Source organism: Oncorhynchus kisutch, linkage group LG5 (assembly GCF_002021735.2).
Source record: "Oncorhynchus kisutch isolate 150728-3 linkage group LG5, Okis_V2, whole genome shotgun sequence".
Lineage (NCBI taxonomy): Eukaryota > Metazoa > Chordata > Actinopteri > Salmoniformes > Salmonidae > Oncorhynchus > Oncorhynchus kisutch.
The window spans coordinates 73,627,354-73,650,399 of record NC_034178.2 but is presented as its reverse complement, the minus strand read 5'-3'; the positions used below and the strand labels follow the sequence as shown (position 1 = coordinate 73,650,399).

The window sequence follows — 23,046 nt, the reverse complement described above, 5'->3', positions numbered from 1 at the left end:
CGTGCGTTGAAGATGTCGTTCCCATAGCAACGATTAAAACATTCCCTAACCAGAAACCGTGGATTGATGGCAGCATTCGCGTGAAACTGAAAGCGCGAACCACTGCTTTTAATCAGGGCAAGGTGACTGATAACATGACCGAATACAAACAGTGCAGCTATTCCCTCCGCAAGGCTATCAAACAAGCTAAGCGTCAGTACAGAGACAAAGTAGAATCTCAATTCAACGGCTCAGACACAAGAGGCATGTGGCAGGGTCTACAGTCAATCACGGACTACAAGAAGAAATCCAGCCCAGTCACGGACCAGGATGTCTTGCTCCCAGGCAGACTAAATCACTTTTTTGCCCGCTTTGAGGACAATACAGTGCCACTGACACGGCCTGCAACGAAAACATGCAGACTCTCCTTCACTGTAGCCGAGGTGAGTAAGACATTTAAACGTGTTAACCCTCGCAAGGCTGCAGGCCCAGACGGCATCCCCAGCCGCGCCCTCAGAGCATGCGCAGACCAGCTGGCCGGTGTGTTTACGGACATATTCAATCAATCCCTATACCAGTCTGCTGTTCCCACATGCTTCAAGAGGGCCACCATTGTTCCTGTTCCCAAGAAAGCTAAGGTAACTGAGCTAAACGACTACCGTCATCATGAAGTGCTTTGAGAGACTAGTCAAGGACCATATCACCTCCACCCTACCTGACACCCTAGACCCACTCCAATTTGCTTACCGCCCAAATAGGTCCACAGACGATGCAATCTCAACCACACTGCACACTGCCCTAACCCATCTGGACAAGAGGAATACCTATGTGAGAATGCTGTTCATCGACTACAGCTCGGCATTCAACACCATAGTACCCTCCAAGCTCGTCATCAAGCTTGAGACCCTGGGTCTCGACCCCGCCCTGTGCAACTGGGTACTGGACTTCCTGACGGGCCGCCCCCAGGTGGTGAGGGTAGGCAACAACATCTCCTCCCCGCTGATCCTCAACACTGGGGCCCCACAAGGGTGCGTTCTGAGCCCTCTCCTGTACTCCCTGTTCACCCACGACTGCGTGGCCACGCACGCCTCCAACTCAATCATCAAGTTTGCGGACGACACAACAGTGGTAGGCTTGATTACCAACAACGACGAGACGGCCTACAGGGAGGAGGTGAGGGCCCTCGGAGTGTGGTGTCAGGAAAATAATCTCACACTCAACGTCAACAAAACTAAGGAGATGATTGTGGACTTCAGGAAACAGCAGAGGGAACACCCCCCTATCCACATCGATGGAACAGTAGTGGAGAGGGTAGCAAGTTTTAAGTTCCTCGGCATACACATCACAGACAAACTGAATTGGTCCACTCACACAGACAGCATCGTGAAGAAGGCGCAGCAGCGCCTCTTCAACCTCAGGAGGCTGAAGAAATTTGGCTTGTCACCAAAAGCACTCACAAACTTCTACAGATGCACAATCGAGAGCATCCTGGCGGGCTGTATCACCGCCTGGTACGGCAACTGCTCCGCCCTCAACCGTAAGGCTCTCCAGAGGGTAGTGAGGTCTGCACAACGCATCACCGGGGGCAAACTACCTGCCCTCCAGGACACCTACACCACCCGATGTTACAGGAAGGCCATAAAGATCATCAAGGACATCAACCACCCGAGCCACTGCCTGTTCACCCCGCTATCATCCAGAAGGCGAGGTCAGTACAGGTGCATCAAAGCTGGGACCGAAAGACTGAAAAACAGCTTCTATCTCAAGGCCATCAGACTGTTAAACAGCCACCACTAACATTGTGTGGCTGCTGCCAACACACTGACACTGACACTGACTCAACTCCAGCCACTTTAATAATGGGAATTGATGGGAAATGATGTAAATATATCACTAGCCACTTTAAACAATGCTACCTTATATAATGTTACTTACCCTACATTATTCATCTCATATGCATACGTATATACTGTACTCTATATCATCGACTGCATCCTTATGTAATACATGTATCACTAGCCACTTTAACTATGCCACTTTGTTACATACTCATCTCATATGTATATACTGTACTCGATACCATCTACTGTATCTTGCCAATGCTGCTCTGTACCATCACTCATTCATATATCCTTATGTACATATTCTTTATCCCCTTACACTGTGTATAAGTAGTTTTGGAATTGTTAGTTAGATTACTTGTTGGTTATTACTGCATGGTTGGAACTAGAAGCACAAGCATTTCGCTACACTCGCATTAACATCTGCTAACCATGTGTATGTGACAAATAAAATGTGATTTGATTTGATTTGATTTGATTTACCTAGCGTGCGACAGAGCTGCAGGAGTTGTGACCCATTTTTTGTTGGTTGTTTTGTCGTAGTTGTGTCTACGGGGGGGAATATGGGGGAGGGAATACTGTCACCTCCAGGTTGGTGTTTGCTGAGGGTGTCAGGTTCTTGACCAGTTCTGGCATTTAGGTCACCACAGACTAGTACATGTCCCTGTGCCTGGAAGTGGTTGATCTCCCCCTCCAGGATGGAGAAGCTGTCTTCATTAAAGTATTGGGATTCTAGTGGGGGGCTTCAGGTTTCACACAGGAGGAAATTGTTCTCTGTAGAGATGATTTTCTTCTGAATTTCTAGCAAAATATAAAATGTTCCAGTTTTGATTCATTTAATGGAGTGGGTTATGTCTAATCTATATCAGATTAGCATCCCCCCCGAGTCTCTTCCCTGTTTCACACCTGGTAGTTTGGTGGATGGGACTACCAGCTCTCTGTAACCTAGAGGACAGGTGGCATCTTGTTGGAAAGGTGGCATCCTATGACGGTGCCACATTGAAATTCACTGAGCTCATTTCACCGGCAATGTTTGTCTATGGAGATTGCACGGCGGTGTGCTTGATTTTATCTGTCAGCAACGGGTGTGGCTGAAATAGAATCCACTAATTTGAAGCTGTGTCCACATACTTTTGTATATATAGTATATATAGTGTAGGTCCTCTTGGCGTGGGTCCTCAAGGTGCAGTTCCATGGGGGAGCCTCGGAGGTCTGTCTGTTTCTCTGCCTGTTGCTCTGTTGCTCCTGTGTGAGGTGCTGCAGCTGCGGTGGAGGCTGGATCCTTCCTTTCATGTTCCTTGCAAACGTAAGGACTGCTGCTTTGTACGACTCCAACACCATCATTAAATTTGCCGATGACACAACAGTGTTAGGCCTGATCACCGACAACGATGAGGCAGCCTACAGGGAGGAGGACAGAGACCTGGCCGTGTGGTGCCAGGAGAACAACCTCTCCATCAACGTGATCAAGACAAAGGGGATGATTGTGGACTACAGGAAAAGGAGGACCGAGCACACCCCCATTCTCATCGACGGGGCTGCAGTGGAGCAGGTTGAGAGCTTCAAGTTCCTTGGTGTCCACATCACCAACAAACTAACATGGTCCAAGCACACCAAGACAGTCGTGAAGAGGACACGACAAAACCTAGGAACCAGTCAGGAAAAGATTTGGCATGGGTCCTGAGATCCTCAGATCCTCAAAAGGTTCTACAGCTGCACCATCGAGAGCATCCTGACCGGTTGCATCACTGCCTGGTATGGCAACTGCTCGACCTCCGACCAAGGCACTACAGAGGGTAGTGCGAACGGCCCAGTACATCACCAGGGCCAAGCTTCCTGCCATCCAGGACCTCTATACCAGGCGGTGTCAGAGGAAAGCCCTAAAAATTGTCAAAGATTCCAATCCCAGTCATAGACTGTTTTCTCTGCTACCGCAAGGCAAGCGGTACCAGAGCACCAAGTCTAGGTCCAAGAGGCTTCTAAACAGCTTCTACCCCCAAGCCATAAGACTCCTGAACATCTGGTCAAATGGCTACCCAGACTACTCACATTGCCCCCCTCCCCTCCCCCTTTACACCACTGCTACTCTCTGTTGTCATCTATGCACAGTCACTTTAATAACTCTACCTACATGTACATATTACCTCAACTAACCGGTACCCCCCCTGTATATAGCCTCCACATTGACTCTGGACCGGTACCCCCTGTATATAGCCTCCACATTGACTCTGTACCGTAACACCCTGTATATAGCCTCCACATTGACTCTGTACCATAACACCCTGTATATAGCCTCCACATTGACTCTGTACCGTAATACCCTGTATATAGCCTCCACATTGACTCTGTACCGTAACACCCTGTATATAGCCTTCACATTGACTATGTACCGTAACACCCTGTATATAGCCCCCACATTGACTCTGTACCGTAATACCCTGTATATAGCCTCCACATTGACTCTGTACCGTAATACCCTGTATATAGCCTCCACATTGACTCTGTACCTTAACACACTGTATATAGCCTCCACATTGACTCTGTACCGTAACACCCTGTATATAGCCTCCACATTGACTCTGTACCGTAACACCCTGTATATAGCCTCCACATTGACTCTGTACCGTAACACCCTGTATATAGCCTCCACATTGACTCTGTACCGTAACACCCTGTATATAGTCTCCACATTGACTCTGTACCGTAACACCCTGTATATAGCCTCCACATTGACTCTGTACCGTAACACCCTGTATATAGCCTCCACATTGACTCTGTACCGTAACACCCTGTATATAGCCTCCACATTGACTCTGTACCGTAACACCCTGTATATAGCCTCCACATTGACTCTGTACCGTAACACCCTGTATATAGTCTCCACATTGACTCTGTACCGTAACACCCTGTATATAGCCTCCACATTGACTCTGTACCGTAACACCCTGTATATAGCCTCCACATTGACTCTGTACCGGTGCCCCCTGTATATAGCCTCCACATTGACTCTGTACCGGTACCCCCTGTATATAGCCTCCACACTGACTCTGTACCGGTGCCCCCTGTATATAGCCTCCACATTGACTCTTTACCGGTACCCCCTGTATATAACCTCCACATTGACTCTGTACCGGTACCGGTAGTCACTTTAATAACTCTACCTACATGTACATATTACCTCAACTAACCGGTGCCCCCACACATTGACTCTGTACTGGTACCCCCCCTGTATATAGCCTCCACATTGACTCTGTACCGTAATACCCTGTATATAGCCTCCACATTGACTCTGTACCGTAACACCCTGTATATAGTCTCCACATTGACTCTGTACCGTAATACCCTGTATATAGCCTCCACATTGACTCTGTACCGTAACACCCTGTATATAGCCTCCACATTGACTCTGTACCGTAACACCCTGTATATAGCCTCCACATTGACTCTGTACCGTAACACCCTGTATATAAACTGGAAGTCTTCCGACTAGCTTGGATGGACGGTACCGTGCAGTACCGTAGAGCCCTTACTGCTGCTCGATCATCCTATTTTTCTAACTTAATTGAGGAAAATAAGAACAATCCGAAATTCCTTTTTAATACTGTCGCAAAGCTAACTAAAAAGCAGCATTCCCCAAGAGAGGATGACTTTCACTTTAGCAGTGATAAATTCATGAACTTCTTTGAGGAAAAGATTATGATTATTAGAAAGCAAATTACGGACTCCTCTTTAAACCTGCGTATTCCTCCAAACCTCAGTTGTCCTGAGTCTGCACAACTCTGCCAGGACCTAGGATCAAGAGAGACGCTCAAGTGTTTTAGTACTATATCTCTTGACACAATGATGAAAATAATCATGGCCTCTAAACCTTCAAGCTGCATACTGGACCCTATTCCAACTAAACTACTGAAAGAGCTGCTTCCTGTGCTTGGCCCTCCTATGTTGAACATAATAAACGGCTCTCTATCCACTGGATGTGTACCAAACTCACTAAAAGTGGCAGTAATAAAGCCTCTCTTGAAAAAGCCAAACCTTGACCCAGAAAATATAAAAAACTATCGGCCTATATCGAATCTTCCATTCCTCTCAAAAATTTTAGAGAAGGCTGTTGCGCAGCAACTCACTGCCTTCCTGAAGACAAGCAATGTATACGAAATGCTTCAGTCTGGTTTTAGACCCCATCATAGCACTGAGACGGCACTTGTGAAGGTGGTAAATGACATTTTAATGGCATCGGACCGAGGCTCTGCATCTGTCCTTGTGCTCCTAGACCTAAGTGCTGCTTTTGATACCATCGATCACCACATTCTTTTGGAGAGATTGGAAACCCAAATTGGTCTACACGGACATGTTCTGGCCTGGTTTAGATCTTATCTGTCGGAAAGATATCAGTTTGTCTCTGTGAATGGTTTGTCCTCTGACAAATCAACTGTAAATTTCGGTGTTCCTCAAGGTTCCGTTTTAGGACCACTATTGTTTTCACTATATATTTTACCTCTTGGGGATGTTATTCGAAAACATAATGTAAACTTTCACTGCTATGCGGATGACACACAGCTGTACATTTCAATGAAACATGGTGAAGCCCCAAAATTGCCCTCGCTAGAAGCATGTGTTTCAGACATAAGGAAGTGGATGGCTGCAAACTTTCTACTATTAAACTCGGACAAAACAGAGATGCTTGTTCTAGGTCCCAAGAAACAAAGAGATCTTCTGTTGAATCTGACAATTAATCTTAATGGTTGTACAGTCGTCTCAAATAAAACTGTGAAGGACCTCGGCGTTACTCTGGACCCTGATCTCTCTTTTGAAGAACATATCAAGACCATTTCGAGGACAGCTTTTTTCCATCTACGTAACATTGCAAAAATCAGAAACTTTCTGTCCAAAAATGATGCAGAAAAATTAATCCATGCTTTTGTCACTTCTAGGTTAGACTACTGCAATGCTCTATTTTCCGGCTACCCGGATAGAGCACTAAATAAACTTCAGTTAGTGCTAAATACGGCTGCTAGAATCCTGACTAGAACCAAAAAATTTGATCATATTACTCCAGTGCTAGCCTCTCTACACTGGCTTCCTGTCAAAGCAAGGGCTGATTTCAAGGTTTTACTGCTAACCTACAAAGCATTACATGGGCTTGCTCCTACCTATCTCTCTGATTTGGTCCTGCCGTACATACCTACACGTACGCTACGGTCACAAGACGCAGGCCTCCTAATTGTCCCTAGAATTTCTAAGCAAACAGCTGGAGGCAGGGCTTTCTCCTATAGAGCTCCATTTTTATGGAACGGTCTGCCTACCCATGTCAGAGACGCAAACTCGGTCTCAACCTTTAAGTCTTTACTGAAGACTCATCTCTTCAGTGGGTCATATGATTGAGTGTAGTCTGGCCCAGGAGTGGGAAGGTGAACGGAAAGGCTCTGGAGCAACGAACCGCCCTTGCTGTCTCTGCCTGGCCGGTTCCCCTCTTTCCACTGGGATTCTCTGCCTCTAACCCTATTACAGGGGCTGAGTCACTGGCTTGCTGGGGCTCTCTCATGCCGTCCCTGGAGGGGGTGCGTCACCTGAGTGGGTTGATTCACTGTTGTGGTCATCCTGTCTGGGTTGGCGCCGCCCCCTTGGGTTGTGCCGTGGCGGAGATCTTTGTGGGCTATACTCAGCCTTGTCTCAGGATGGTAAGTTGGTGGTTGAAGATATCCCTCTAGTGGTGTGGGGGCTGTGCTTTGGCAAAGTGGGTGGGGTTATATCCTTCCTGTTTGGCCCTGTCCGGGGGTGTCCTCGGATGGGGCCACAGTGTCTCCTGACCCCTCCTGTCTCAGCCTCCAGTATTTATGCTGCAGTAGTTAATGTGTCGGGGGGCTGGGGTCAGTTTGTTATATCTGGAGTACTTCTCCTGTCCTATTCGGTGTCCTGTGTGAATCTAAGTGTGCGTTCTCTAATTCTCTCTTTCAATTCAATTCAATTCAAGGGCTTTATTGGCATGGGAAACGTGTTAACATTGCCAAAGCAAGTGAGGTAGACAACATACAAAGTGAATATATAAAGTGAAAAACAACCAAAATTAACAGTAAACATTACACATACAGAAGTTTCAAAACAGTAAAGACATTACAAATGTCATATTATATATATATACAGTGTTCTAACAATGTACAAATGGCTAAAGGACACAAGATAAAATAAATAAGCATAAATATGGGTTGTATTTACAATGGTGTTTGTTCTTCACTGGTTGCCCTTTTCTCGTGGCAACAGGTCACAAATCTTGCTGCTGTGATGGCACACTGTGGAATTTCACCCAGTAGATATGGGAGTTTTTCAAAATTGGATTTGTTTTCGAATTCTTTGTGGATCTGTGTAATCTGAGGGAAATATGTCTCTCTAATATGGTCATACATTGGGCAGGAGGTTAGGAAGTGCAGCTCAGTTTCCACCTCATTTTGTGGGCAGTGAGCACATAGCCTGTCTTCTCTTGAGAGCCATGTCTGCCTACGGCGGCCTTTCTCAATAGCAAGGCTATGCTCACTGAGTCTGTACATAGTCAAGGCTTTCCTTAATTTTGGGTCAGTCACAGTGGTCAGGTATTCTGCCGCTGTGTACTCTCTGTGTAGGGCCAAATAGCATTCTAGTTTGCTCAGTTTTTTTGTTAATTCTTTCCAATGTGTTAAGTAGTTATCTTTTTGTTTTCTCATGATTTGGTTGGGTCTAATTGTGCTGCTGTCCTGGGGCTCTGTAGTGTGTGTTTGTGTTTGTGAACAGAGCCCCGGGACCAGCTTGCTTAGGGGACTCTTCTCCAGGTTCATCTCTCTGTAGGTGATGGCTTTGTTATGGAAGGTTTGTGAATCGCTTCCTTTTAGGTGGTTGTAGAATTTAACAGCTCTTTTCTGGATTTTGATAATTAGTGGGTATCGGCCTAATTCTGCTCTGCATGCATTATTTGGTGTTCTACGTTGTACACGGAGGATATTTTTGCAGAATTCTGCGTGCAGAGTCTCAATTTGGTGTTTGTCCCATTTTGTGAAGTCTTGGTTGGTGAGCGGACCCCAGACCTCACAACCATAAAGGGCAATGGGCTCTATGACTGATTCAAGTATTTTTAGCCAAATCCTAATTGGTATGTTGAAATGTATGTTTCTTTTGATGGCATAGAATGCCCTTCTTGCCTTGTCTCTCAGATCGTTCACAGCTTTGTGGAAGTTACCTGTGGTGCTGATGTTTAGGCCAAGGTATGTATAGTTTTTTGTGTGCTCTAGGGCAACAGTGTCTAGATGGAATTTGTATTTGTGGTCCTGGTGACTGGACCTTTTTTGGAACACCATTATTTTGGTCTTACTGAGATTTACTGTCAGGGCCCAGGTCTGACAGAATCTGTGCATAAGATCTAGGTGCTGCTGTAGGCCCTCCTTGGTTGGTGACAGAAGCACCAGATCATCAGCAAACAGCAGACATTTGACTTTGGATTCTAGCAGGGGGAGGCCGGGTGCTGCAGACTTTTCTAGTGCCCGCGCCAATTCGTTGATATATATGTTGAAGAGGGTGGGGCTTAAGCTGCATCCCTGTCTAACCCCACGACCCTGTGTGAAGAAATGTGTGTGTTTTTTGCCAATTTTAACCGCACACTTGTTGTTTGTGTACATGGATTTTATAATGTCGTATGTTTTACCCCCATCATCACTTTCCATCAGTTTGTATAGCAGACCCTCATGCCAGATTGAGTCGAAGGCTTTTTTGAAATCAACAAAGCATGAGAAGACTTTGCCTTTGTTTTGGTTTGTTTGGTTGTCAATTAGGGTGTGCAGGGTGAATACATGGTCTGTTGTACGGTAATTTGGTAAAAAGCCAATTTGACATTTGCTCAGTACATTGTTTTCATTGAGGAAATGTACGAGTCTGCTGTTAATAATAATGCAGAGGATTTTCCCAAGGTTACTGTTGACACATATTCCACGGTAGTTATTGGGGTCAAATTTGTCTCCACTTTTGTGGATTGGGGTGATCAGTCCTTGGTTCCAAATATTGGGGAAGATGCCAGAGCTAAGTATGATGTTAAAGAGTTTTAGTATAGCCAATTGGAATTTGTTGTCTGTATATTTGATCATTTCATTGAGGATACCATCAACACCACAGGCCTTTTTGGGTTGGAGGGTTTTTATTTTGTCCTGTAACTCTTTCAATGTAATTGGAGAATCCAGTGGGTTCTTGTAGTCTTTAATAGTTGATTCTAAGATCTGTGTTTGATCATGTATATGTTTTTGCTCTTTATTCTTTGTTATAGAGCCAAAAAGATTGGAGAAGTGGTTTACCCATACATCTCCATTTTGGATAGATAATTCTTCGTGTTGTTGTTTGTTTAGTGTTTTCCAATTTTCCCAGAAGTGGTTAGAGTCTATGGATTCTTCAATTGCATTGAGCTGATTTCTGACATGCTGTTCCTTCTTTTTCCGTAGTGTATTTCTGTATTGTTTTAGTGATTCACCATAGTGAAGGCGTTGACTCAGGTTTTCCGGGTCTCTATGTTTTTGGTTGGACAGGTTTCTCAATTTCTTTCTTAGATTTTTGCATTCTTCATCAAACCATTTGTCATTATTGTTAATTTTCTTCGGTTTTCTATTTGAGATTTTTAGATTTGATAGGGAAGCTGAGAGGTCAAATATACTGTTAAGATTTTCTACTGCCAAGTTTACACCTTCACTATTACAGTGGAACGTTTTACCCAGGAAATTGTCTAAAAGGGATTGAATTTGTTGTTGCCTAATTGTTTTTTGGTAGGTTTCCAAACTGCATTCCTTCCATCTATAGCATTTCTTAATGTTACTCAGTTCCTTTGGCTTTGATGCCTCATGATTGAGTATTGCTCTGTTTAAGTAGACTGTGATTTTGCTGTGGTCTGATAGGGGTGTCAGTGGGCTGACTGTGAACGCTCTGAGAGACTCTGGGTTGAGGTCAGTGATAAAGTAGTCTACAGTACTACTGCCAAGAGATGAGCTATAGGTGTACCTACCATAGGAGTCCCCTCGAAGCCTACTGTTGACTATGTACATACCCAGCATGCGACAGAGCTGCAGGAGTTGTGACCCGTTTTTGTTGGTTATGTTGTCATAGTTGTGCCTAGGGGGGCATATGTGGGAGGGAATGCTGTCACCTCCAGGCAGGTGTTTGTCCCCCTGTGTGCTGAGGGTGTCAGGTTCTTGTCCGGTTCTGGCATTTAGGTCGCCACAGACTAGTACATGTCCCTGGGCCTGGAAATGATTGATTTCCCCCTCCAGGATGGAGAAGCTGTCTTCATTAAAATATGGGGATTCTAGTGGGGGGATATAGGTAGCACACAGGAGGACATTTTTCTCTGTTAGGATCATTTCTTTTTGAATTTCTAGCCAAATGTAGAATGTTCCTGTTTTGATGAATTCTTTCTCTCTCTCTCTCTCGGAGGACCTGAGCCCTAGGACCATGCCCCAGGACTACCTGACATGATGACTCCTTGCTGTCCCCAGTCCACCTGACCGTGCTGCTGCTCCAGTTTCAACTGTTCTGCCTTATTATTATACGACCATGATGGTCATTTATGAACATTTGAACATCTTGGCCATGTTCTGTTATAATCTCCACCCGGCACAGCCAGAAGAGGACTGGCCACCCCACATAGCCTCGTTCCTCTCTAGGTTTCTTCCTTGGTTTTGGCCTTTCTAGGGAGTTTTTCCTAGCAACCGTGCTTCTACACCTGCATTGCTTGCTGTTTGGGGTTTTAGGCTGGGTTTCTGTACAGCACTTTGAGATATCAGCTGATGTACGAAGGGCTATATAAATACATTTGATTTGATTTGATTCTCCTGCTGTGCTCTCTCTTTGATTCTCTGAAAGTCCTGTAGGAAGTGTTAACTGTTCCCTGTACCACCACTGTCTCAGTCTCAGGTTCCTGAGTTTCCACCTTGAGCCAATACCAGTGGCAACGTGTTGTTCAGGGTAGGTGGGGCAGAGCCCACCTGTTTAGATACAAATACAAAATATATTTGGTATTATTAACTCAATTTTGACATTGTTTGAAAACTGATATGTGACATGTATTAATGCAAAACAGGCAAAATGACGGGTCACCACTGACCTCTCTCTTTTTACCTCTCCTCTTCCTTGCCTCTTCCTCAACCTCTCCATCTCCTCCCCTCTCTCTCCTTCTCTCCCTTCTTCTCTATCCTCTCTTTTACCTCTCCTCATCCTCGCCTCTTCCTCAACCTCTCCTCCTCTCTCTCTCCTCTACCTCTCCTCTCCTCATCCTCACCTCTTCCTCGACCTCTCCATCTCCTCCTCTCTCTCCTTCTCTCCCTTCTTCTCTATCCTCTCTTCTACCTCTCCTCTCCCTCTCCTCTACATCAACCTCTCCTTCTTCCTCTACCTTCTCTCTCCCTCTCCCCTACCTCACACCCTTTCTCTCTCCTCTCCTCTCCTCTCCTCTCCTCTCCTCTCCTCTCCTCTCCTCTCCTCTCCTCTCCTCTCCTCTCCCTTCTCTCTACCACTACCTCTCCTCTCCCTTCTCTCTCCCTTCTCCTCTCCCTCTCTCTACCTCTCCTCTCCCTTACCTCTCCTCTTCCTCTCTCTACCTCTCCCTTCTCCTCTCCTCTCCCTTACCTCTCCTCTCCCTCTCTCTACCTCTCCTCTCTTTCCTTCTCCTCTCCCTTCTCTCTACCTCTCCTCTCCCTTCTCTCTTCCTTCTCCTCTCATCTTCCTCTCTCTACCTCTCCCTTCCCTTCTCCTCTCCTCTCCCTTACCTCTCCGCTCCCTCTCTCTACCTCTCCCTTCTCCTCTCCTCTCCCTTACCTCTCCTCTCCCTTCTCTCTACCACTACCTCTCCTCTCCCTTCTCTCTACCTCTCCTCTCCCTTCTCTCTCCCTTCTCCTCTCCTCTTCCTCTCTCTACCTCTCCCTTCACATCTCCTCTCCTCTCCTCTCCTCTCCTCTCCTCTCCTCTCTCTCCTCTCCTCTCCTCTCCTCTCCTCTCCTCTCCTCTCCTCTCCTCTCCTCTCCTCTCCTCTCCTCTCCTCTCCCTTACCTCTCCTCTCCTCTTCCTCTCTACCTCTCCCTTCTCCTCTCCTCTCCCTTACCTTAGGTAAAGCTCCGCCTTATCTCAGCTCACTGGTCACGATGGCAACACCCATCCGTAGCACGCGCTCCAGCAGGTGTATCTCACTGATCATCCCTAAAGCCAACACCTCATTTGGCCGCCTTTCGTTCCAGTACTCTGCTGCCTGTGACTGGAACGAATTGCAAAAATCGCTGAAGTTGGAGACTTTTATCTCCCTCACCAACTTCAAACATCAGCTATCTGAGCAGCTAACCGATCGCTGCAGCTGTACATAGTCTATTGGTAAATAGCCCACCCTTTTTCACCTACCTCATCCCCATACTGTTTTTATTTATTTACTTTTCTGCTCTTTTGCACACCAATATCTCTACCTGTACATGACCATCTGATCATTCATCACTCCAGTGTTAATCTGCAAAATTGTAATTATTTGCCTACCTCCTCATGCCTTTTGCACACATTGTATATAGACTCCCCCTTTGGTTTCTACTGTGTTATTGACTTGTTAATTGTTTACTCCATGTGTAACTCTTTGTTGTATGCTCACACTGCTATGCTTTATCTTGGCCAGGTCGCAGTTGCAAATGAGAACTTGTTCTCAACTAGCCTACCTGGTTAAATAAAGGTGTTCTCAACTAGCCTACCTGGTTAAATAAAGGTGTTCTCAACTAGCCTACCTGGTTAAATAAAGGTGTTCTCAACTAGCCTACCTGGTTAAATAAAGGTGTTCTCAACTAGCCTACCTGGTTAAATAAAGGTGTTCTCAACTAGCCTACCTGGTTAAATAAAGGTGTTCTCAACTAGCCTACCTGGTTAAATAAAGGTGTTCTCAACTAGCCTACCTGGTTAAATAAAGGTGTTCTCAACTAGCCTACCTGGTTAAATAAAGGTGTTCTCAACTAGCCTACCTGGTTAAATAAAGGTGTTCTCAACTAGCCTACCTGGTTAAATAAAGGTGTTCTCAACTAGCCTACCTGGTTAAATAAAGGTGTTCTCAACTAGCCTACTGGTTAAATAAAGGTGTTCTCAACTAGCCTACCTGGTTAAATAAAGGTGTTCTCAACTAGCCTACCTGGTTAAATAAAGGTGTTCTCAACTAGCCTACCTGGTTAAATAAAGGTGTTCTCAACTGGCCTACCTGGTTAAATAAAGGTGTTCTCAACTAGCCTACCTGGTTAAATAAAGGTGTTCTCAACTAGCCTACCTGGTTAAATAAAGGTGTTCTCAACCTGCCTACCTGGTTAAATAAAGGGTGTTCTCAACTAGCCTACCTGGTTAAATAAAGGTGTTCTCACTAGCCTACCTGGTTAAATAAAGGTGTTCTCAACTAGCCTACCTGGTTAAATAAAGGTGTTCTCAACTAGCCTACCTGGTTAAATAAAGGTGTTCTCAACTAGCCTACCTGGTTAAATAAAGGTGTTCTCAACTAGCCTACCTGGTTAAATAAAGGTGTTCTCAACTAGCCTACCTGGTTAAATAAAGGTGTTCTCAACTAGCCTACCTGGTTAAATAAAGGTGTTCTCAACTAGCCTACCTGGTTAAATAAAGGTGTTCTCAACTAGCCTACCTGGTTAAATAAAGGTGAAATAAAAAAATAAATAAAAAAAATACCTCTCCTCTCCCTTCTCCTCTCCTCTCCCTTCTCCTCTCCTCTCCCTTCTCCTCTCCTCTCCCTTCTCCTCTCCTCTCCCTTCTCCTCTCTCTACCCCTCCCTTCTCCTCTCCTCTCCCTTCTCCTCTCCTCTTCCTCTCTCTACCTCTCCCTTCTCCTCTCCTCTCCCTTCTCCTCTCTCTACCCCTCCCTTCTCCTCTCCTCTCCCTTCTCCTCTCCTCTCCTCTCCTCTCCTCTCCTCTCCTCTCCCTTACCTCTCCTCTCCTCTCCCTCTCTACCTCTCCCCTCCTCTCCTTCATTGCACTGAAAGAACTGACCAGGTGAAAGCCACTGATGATAAGCTTCCACCATCTTGTTTGCACATCGTCCATTCCTCACAGCTTCAGACAGCCGTCGGACAACAGGAAGTTCTAATGAGGTTGCACCACAAAAGAAGACGAATGAGCTCCTCAGTCTTGTTAATTCTGCTGAGCATGCTCTCCCCGTCTCCTTCCCTCCTAGCCTCCCTGTGCATTATAGGATGGAGCCGCCAAGGCGTCAAGGCAACCATTGTAAAAACCTTTATATCCTCGTCAGTTGTGTGTGTGTGTGTGTTACGCAATCCAGAGTCTCACTACACAGGCATGTCCTCATGCACAGTAGGAGAGACATTTAGATTAAGTTGCTAATGCATTTCTTTAAACAGAGGGGGTACGGTTACGAACACATCTGAAATGGGACCCTATTCCCTGTATAGTGCCAGAGCCTTGTGAGTAGAACACTTAAGAGTTTCTGAGGTAGACCACTATAGCAAATAGCGTTTATGAGGTAGAACACTATAGGAAATAGGGTTTATGAGGTAGAACACTAGCAAATAGGGTTTCTGAGGTAGAACACTATAGCAAATAGGGTTTCTGAGGTAGAACACTATAGCAAATAGGGTTTATGAGGTAGAGCACTATAGCAAATTCTCAAAATTCTCACAAATTTCTCCTCAGGTATGTAATCAGATCGTGTCATGTTGATATTCTCCTCAGGTATGTAATCAGATCATGTCATGATGATATTCTCCTCAGGTATGTAATCAGATCGTGTCATGATGATATTCTCCTCAGGTATGTAATCAGATCATGTCATGATGATATTCTCCTCAGGTATGTAATCAGATCGTGTCATGATGATATTCTCCTCAGGTATGTAATCAGATCATGTCATGATGATATTCTCCTCAGGTATGTAATCAGATCGTGTCATGTTGATATTCTCCTCAGGTATGTAATCAGATCATGTCATGTTGATATTCTCCTCAGGTATGTAATCAGATCATGTCATGTTGATATTCTCCTCAGGTATGTAATCAGATAATGTCATGATGATATTCTCCTCAGGTATGTAATCAGATCGTGTCATGTTGATATTCTCCTCAGGTATGTAATCAGATCATGTCATGTTGATATTCTCCTCAGGTATGTAATCAGATAATATGAGCGTGTCAAATATCCTATTAAACAGCACCATCTGGTGGCTATTGAGGGAACAACACAACACATCATTGGAATGACATGGCCTAATCCAATAGGAGCTACAGTCCTACAGTACTTCATCCCATCTGACAATTCACTCTGTCCACGACGTCAGCTGAATACACGTGTCCAGTTCCAGCCCAACTAGACTCCCGGGCATTGCATTGTTATGAGCTCTCGGCCATTTTAACTCTATTGCAGTCCAATAAAACCCCACGTTTAAATCAATTCATCATAAATAACCATATACCATATGTATAATTGATATTTTTAACCAAAGATATTATTAAGAGTTAAAATATAAGATTTAGCTACAATTGAATATTGTTACAGTGTTTCAATCTAATACGGTGTTACACTAGTTTGATATTTTGGAAATCAAAGATACTCTTTACTCGCTACAGCTGCAAGCCAAGAAAACCAAAGAACACAGACACTTTCACCGCTGATCTTGGGTAAATTTAGCATTTTCCCCACTAATAATGAATGTGAGGATTGGGGAGGGAAAGCTGATCCATTGATTTGTACCTAGGGGAAACTTCACCCCTGAGTAAGGTAATCAAAGATCACTCAGAGACCCTATCGGGTCATAACACCAATCTGAGAACCAATCACCACACGGGTCACAACACCATTCTGAGAACCAATCACCACACGACACAGGTCATAACACTAATCTGAGAACCAATCACCACACAGACTTCAAACGACACAGGTCATAACACCAATCTGAGAACCAATCACCACACGACACGGGTCATAACACCAATCTGAGAACCAATCACCACACGACACGGGTCACAACACCATTCTGAGAACCAATCACCACACAGACTCCACACGACACAACACCATTCTGAGAACCAATCACCACACGACACGGGTCACAACACCAATCTGGTTCATGCTGCTCTAGAAATTTATTTAGTGATTTTTTTCATAGTTAATTTCTTTTCCACTTGCTCTTTGCCCCTGTCTCGGGAGTCGTGGCAACGGACAGTCAAGCAGCAACAAGAGTCACAGCTCGAAAATCATTTACATAACTTTTTTTTTTACTGACTTTTGAAACCACAAACATGGGACGGGGGGGATGGGGGGAACGGGGGACGGGGGGGACCGGGGGAACGAGGGTACGGGACGGGGGGACGGGACCGGGGGAATGAGGGTACGGGACGGGGGGGATGGGGGACGGGGGGGATGGGGGTACGGGACGGGGGGGGACGGGGGATGGGGGACGGGACAGGGGGGACGGGTGTTACAATCAGAAAGCATGACTTTTTGCATAGTATTAAATGAACAAAAGACATTGAGTTCTTTATTTACAATTATTGTATAGATAAAACAATTCAGAAAAACAAGATGTAGGATGCCGGGAAAGAAACGTATCATTTATACCCATCAAATCGGCCAGAATGCCACATTTCACCGTTGGCATTTTGACGCTTTCTTTGTTCCACAAAAAAACAAAATGGCATGCTGCTAGGTAAAGTACACAGAGGCAGGTGACATATTGCAAGAAGTGTCCTCCTTATTAGGATCATTATTATTATTTATAACAATAGTTGGATGAGTTTAGTTAAGCGTGTGTGTGTTGACATGATGAACAGACTGAGGTCTGAGCCCGTATTCAGAGTAGGATTGCTGGTCTAGGATCAGGTCCTCTCCCCTCCCCCTTTTTCTATAATAATCTTATTCACTATTATCTAAAATAGGTCAAACTGATCCTAGATCAGAACTCCTACTATGATAAACGTTATGAATACAGGGCCTGGTGGTCTGGTTGAGACTAGAATGGCTCAGGGACCATATTCACAAAGTGTCTCAGAATAGGAGATGTAATCTAGTATCCGTTTGAGGGGAGAAGGTGGGGGGGGGGGCTGATCCTAGACCTGAGTTGCTTTGTGAATATGGGGGCCCCTGATCAGTAATGAATTCTGCTATGGAGGAATTGCTTAGAGTACAAGCAGAGTTTAGTAAAGTACAGCCCACTAGCCTGGACGGATGGACCGTTGTGTGTATGTCCTCTTAGAAGACATTCCTCTTAGAAGACATTCCTCCTAGAAGACATTCCTCCTAGAAGACATTCCTCTTAAAAGACATTCCTCCTAGAAGACATTCCTCTTAAAAGACATTCCTCCTAGAAGACATTCCTCCTAGAAGACATTCCTCCTAGAAGACATTCCTCTTAAAAGACATTCCTCCTAGAAGACATTCCTCTTAAAAGACATTCCTCCTAGAAGACATTCCTCCTAGAAGACATTCCTCTTAAAAGACAATCCTCCTAGAAGACATTCCTCTTAGAAGACATTCCTCCTAGAAGACATTCCTCCTAGAAGACATTCCTCTTGAAAGACATTCCTCCTAGAAGACATTCCTCTTAAAAGACATTCCTCCTAGAAGACATTCCTCTTAAAAGACATTCCTCCTAGAAGACATTCCTCCTAGAAGACATTCCTCCTAGAAGACATTCCTCCTAGAAGACATTCCTCCTAGAAGACATTCCTCCTAGAAGACATTCCTCTTAGAAGTCATTCCTCTTAAAAGACATTCCTCCTAGAAGACATTCCTCTTAAAAGACATTCCTCCTAGAAGACATTCCTCTTAGAAGTCATTCCTCTTAGAAGACATTCCTCTTAGAAGTCATGTACATGCACCACACTGTTGCATCCCCTTAAAGCTAAACGTATAGCTTGAATGTATAGATGTGATGTAAAAAATTAAATAAAAAATGTTTTACCCGAAGGAGAAAAAAAATATACAAAAAAAAAAATCTAGCGGTTTTAAAAAGCAACTGCAGAAGTCAAGATAGACCATTTCTGAATGAAAATAGAGCTGTTTCAACAACAACAACAACAACGACGACAGTCCTTAGCTTGTTCAACAGGCCTGAGCTAAGTGTTGAAAGCTTGTGCACCCTCTCCGAATCCGACGTCAGAATTGGTTTAATAAAAGAGAAATCAGGTCAACGTATAATTACCACAGGAGTCATTTAGAGTAGAACGATTGTGATTGGTTCAACTTGCATATTGAGCATCATGCTTTTCAATGACTCCAATTGGTTGTAGGAATATTACAATAACACAAGAATGTGTGCTATGAATGCCTCTGTACCTTTTGATGTATAGTAAGTTAAGTGTGTCTTTTGTTAATCTCCCACATCCTTTTTTTTTTTAAAGCACAATAAATAGTTCTAACAACTAAGTGAATAGTGTTGAGATGCTAGATTTGACTCGGTGAAGGCAGGAAGACAAGCTTGGTTAAACCACCACAGAAACACATCTAAAAACACACCAAAAAGGGATTTCATTCATATCCTGATAGTGAGGAAATTTCTTTTTTTTCTTCCAATTTTTAATTTTTGTTGTTGATAGCATCATTACTTCGTTTTTTTATTTTATTTTATACTTTATTTTTTTTAATTTTTTTTTGTCGTTCAAAATGCCAATAGCTTTGGATCGTCGTGTGTGGTTTTTTTCTTATTATTTTTTTTAAAGGAAAACAAGAAATCAATAAAATTATAATACAATCAATCAACACATTATATCACAAGATTTTCAACACAACTTTTAGATGTTTCTATACAGATAAACCAAATAGTTTGCAATTTCTACTATAAATCCATCGCAGCCTTTGATGGTCACACAAAATAAAAATGTAAAAATCCTTAAAACTAGCAGTTTTTTTTATATAGGAGACATGTCCGTTATAGAAAGCCTGTTCGGCCTCTCAGCTCAGAGTAAGTCTCCATTTAAGTTACATTTCAAGCTTTGAACGCAAAAATAAGAAAAAATAAGAAAAATTGTAATTAAAGAAATAAAACCTTTAGTCTTATTAACATCTCTGTTTGGAAACAAAGGTTCAAAGTTCATCCCAACAATCATATAATATTAACTAACATGAATTATTACATCCCATAATATTTTGGTATTCTTTTGTTATCCTCTAAAAAATATCTACAGTATTTGATAGCAGGCAAGTCCAGTACACTATATATATATTATAAACACCAAATAGGAGAACTCAAACAACTTGAGTTTTATTTATTTTTTTTCAACTACATCTGCTGAATGGTTTGGAACCCTACAAATCAACCAGGAAGTTTCTACGGGTGTTGTAAACCAATGACATTCTCTTAAGGACATAAATAAGTTAAAAGTAGTTAGAGCCATCGAAGCAGAAACAAGGCAACATGCCAACAAATGAAGATAAACTCTGTGTATATATATATATATATATATATATATCATAAGTTTAAGAAATGTTATTTATTTATGGGTACCTCTTTTCCAACAGGTGTAAATCTACTGTGCTTGTTGAGTCCTACGGCCTTGACACATGTCTCATTTTTATAAACCAAATACATTTTTACACTTAAAGAACTCGCAGACCAACGATCAGATAAAGCTGCCTTAAAGAAGCAATCCACTTCTCACCCACCCAATCAAATTTAAAAACGATTTAAATAAAAACATTGGATAATATACAATTCATGCAGGAGCAATAATAAATGTTTTTAATTGAATCTATTAGGAGAAACAGTCATTGTTAATGTGAGGACGGAGAGAGGAGTGGGTTGTAGTTTATGCTGTTTTTTCCACTCACTTTCTGGTCCTCCTCTTCACTGCTGCTAGAAACATGGTTCAGTCAGTCAGCAGCGTACACACACACACACACACACACACACAGTACACACACATGTCCTGTGTGTTGGCTTTGTTGTGCTTTCTGATTGTATGTGTGGTATGCTGTTTTCTCCAGGTACAGGAGGAAAGATTGCAGGAGACAGACTGAGGCTAGAGGAAGGTCTCCAAACTGCAGACAAAGGAGGTATCCAAGAGACTGAAAGACAGAAGTCTCCAACCTGCAGTGTGCGAGCCACCAGGCTGCAGTAGATATCTCCACCAGGCCTCAAGAGAAATCTCTCTATATTGCAGTAGAGAAAGGTCTCTATATTGCAGTAGAGAAAGGTCTCTATATTGCAATAGAGAAAGGTCTCTATATTGCAGTAGAGAAAGGTCTCTATATTGCAATAGAGAAAGGTCTCTATATTGCAGTAGAGAAAGGTCTCTATATTGCAATAGAGAAAGGTCTCTATATTGCAGTAGAGAAAGGTCTCTATATTGCAGTAGAGAAAGGTCTCTATATTGCAGTAGAGAAAGGACTCTATATTGCAGTAGAGAAAGGTCTCTATATTGCAGTAGAGAAAGGTCTCTATATTGCAGTAGAGAAAGGTCTCTATATTGCAGTAGAGAAAGCGCTCTATATTGCAGTAGAGAAAGCTCTATATTGCAGTAGGGAAAGGTCTCCAAATGGCAGTGAAGGAGGTCTCCAGATTGCAGACGGAGGTCTCCACCAGCCAGGCTGTCAGAAGGTGTTGCTAGAGGTCTCCAATGGCTGCAGATGAGGTCTTCACCAGCCAGCTGCAGGCCACTAGAGGGAGGTCTCCAGACTGTGCAGTGGGCTGGCTGGGCCGGAGGATGCAGCTGATTTACTGGTGGTGTCGATGGTGAGGTTGATGCCACTGTCAACGGCGTTGTTGTTCTTGTTGGGGGACTGGGGCTGGCTGCCTGTCTGGGACTGAGGGATCATCCTCAACGCAGGGTCCTCTTCCAGGTCAGTGTCGTCTATCAGGGGGATGTGAGGCGTGGTGTCTTCTATCCTAAACTCTGGGTGGGTCATGAAGTTATGGATGGACGGTCTAGAGTCTGGTTTCTCAAGGCCTTCGTAGAGGGAGCTACGGAATGCGTTCACGACGCGAATCTGTGGTAGGGAGGGAGAGAAGAGGGAGGGGAGTAAACAGAGGAGAGCAAATAAGAACCGTCAGGAAGGATTGACTCTGGGAGAGGTAGAGAATCCTCTGAGAGATGGTCAGATAAAGACAGAGGGGGTTAGGGAGGTTGAAGAGGAAGCGGAGGAGGAAGAGGAAACTGCAGTCTGTGGTCTGCTTTCACAGTACAGTACAGTATAATAAGGTACAGTACGATATAATACAGTACAATATGGTACACAACTCACTGATCTGACGCGCACCTAAACAGAAGGTTATAGGCAAAACACAAGATTAAGGTAACACTCATTGTATGTATAAACCAGGACCCAATGTGTGATATACCTATAGAGATAAGACACAATATACCTATAGAGATAAGACATGATATACCTAAGACACAATATACCTATAAAGTTAAGACACGATATACCTATTGAGATAAGACAAGTTATATCTATAGAGATAAGACAATATACACCTATAGAGAAGACACGATATACCTAAAGAGATACGACACAATATACCTGTAGAGATAAGACACAATATACCTAAAGAGATAAGACAATATATACCTATAGAGATAAGAAATGATATACCTATAGAGATAAGTCATGTTATACCTATAGAGATAAGAAATGATATACCTCTTGAGATAAGACACGATATACCTCGAGATCAGACACGTTATACCTATAGAGATAAGTCATGTTATACCTATAGAGATAAGAAATGATATACCTCTTGAGATAAGACACGATATACCTATAGAGATAAGAAATGATATACCTCTTGAGATAAGACACGATATACCTCGAGATCAGACACGTTATACCTATAGAGTAAAGACACGATATACCTATAGAGATAAGAAATGATATACCTCTTGAGATAAGACACGATATACCTCGAGATCAGACACGATATACCTATAGAGTAAAGACACGATATACCTATAGAGATAAGAAATGATATACCTCTTGAGATAAGACACGATATACCTCGAGATCAGACACGTTATACCTATAGAGTAAAGACACGATATACCTATAGAGATAAGAAATGATATACCTCTTGAGATAAGACACGATATACCTCGAGATCAGACACGATATACCTATAGAGTAAAGACACGATATACCTATAGAGATAAGAAATGATATACCTCTTGAGATAAGACACGATATACCTCGAGATCAGACACGTTATACCTATAGAGATAAGTCATGTTATACCCATAGAGATAAGTCACATTATACCTATAGAGTTA

The 23,046-nt window shown here is 43.5% G+C and overlaps 1 protein-coding gene across 10 annotated transcripts in view; it reads right to left on the bottom strand.

Moving 5' to 3' along the window:
- Positions 1-17,292: 17,292 nt before the first annotated feature.
- atp2b2 (ATPase plasma membrane Ca2+ transporting 2) overlaps positions 17,293-23,046 on the bottom strand; it is a 206,724-nt gene continuing 200,970 nt past the window's right edge. For 9 of the 10 annotated variants that reach the window (XM_031825786.1, XM_031825785.1, XM_031825789.1 and 6 more), the window contains one exon: positions 17,293-21,769. Coding sequence is in view for 4 of the 10 variants with exons in the window: in XM_031825791.1 (XP_031681651.1) it covers positions 21,440-21,769 (330 nt within the window). In the remaining 6 variants the exon portion in view is untranslated. The remainder of the gene's footprint in view (positions 21,770-23,046) is intronic. The other variant, XM_031825788.1, reaches the window with a different exon arrangement.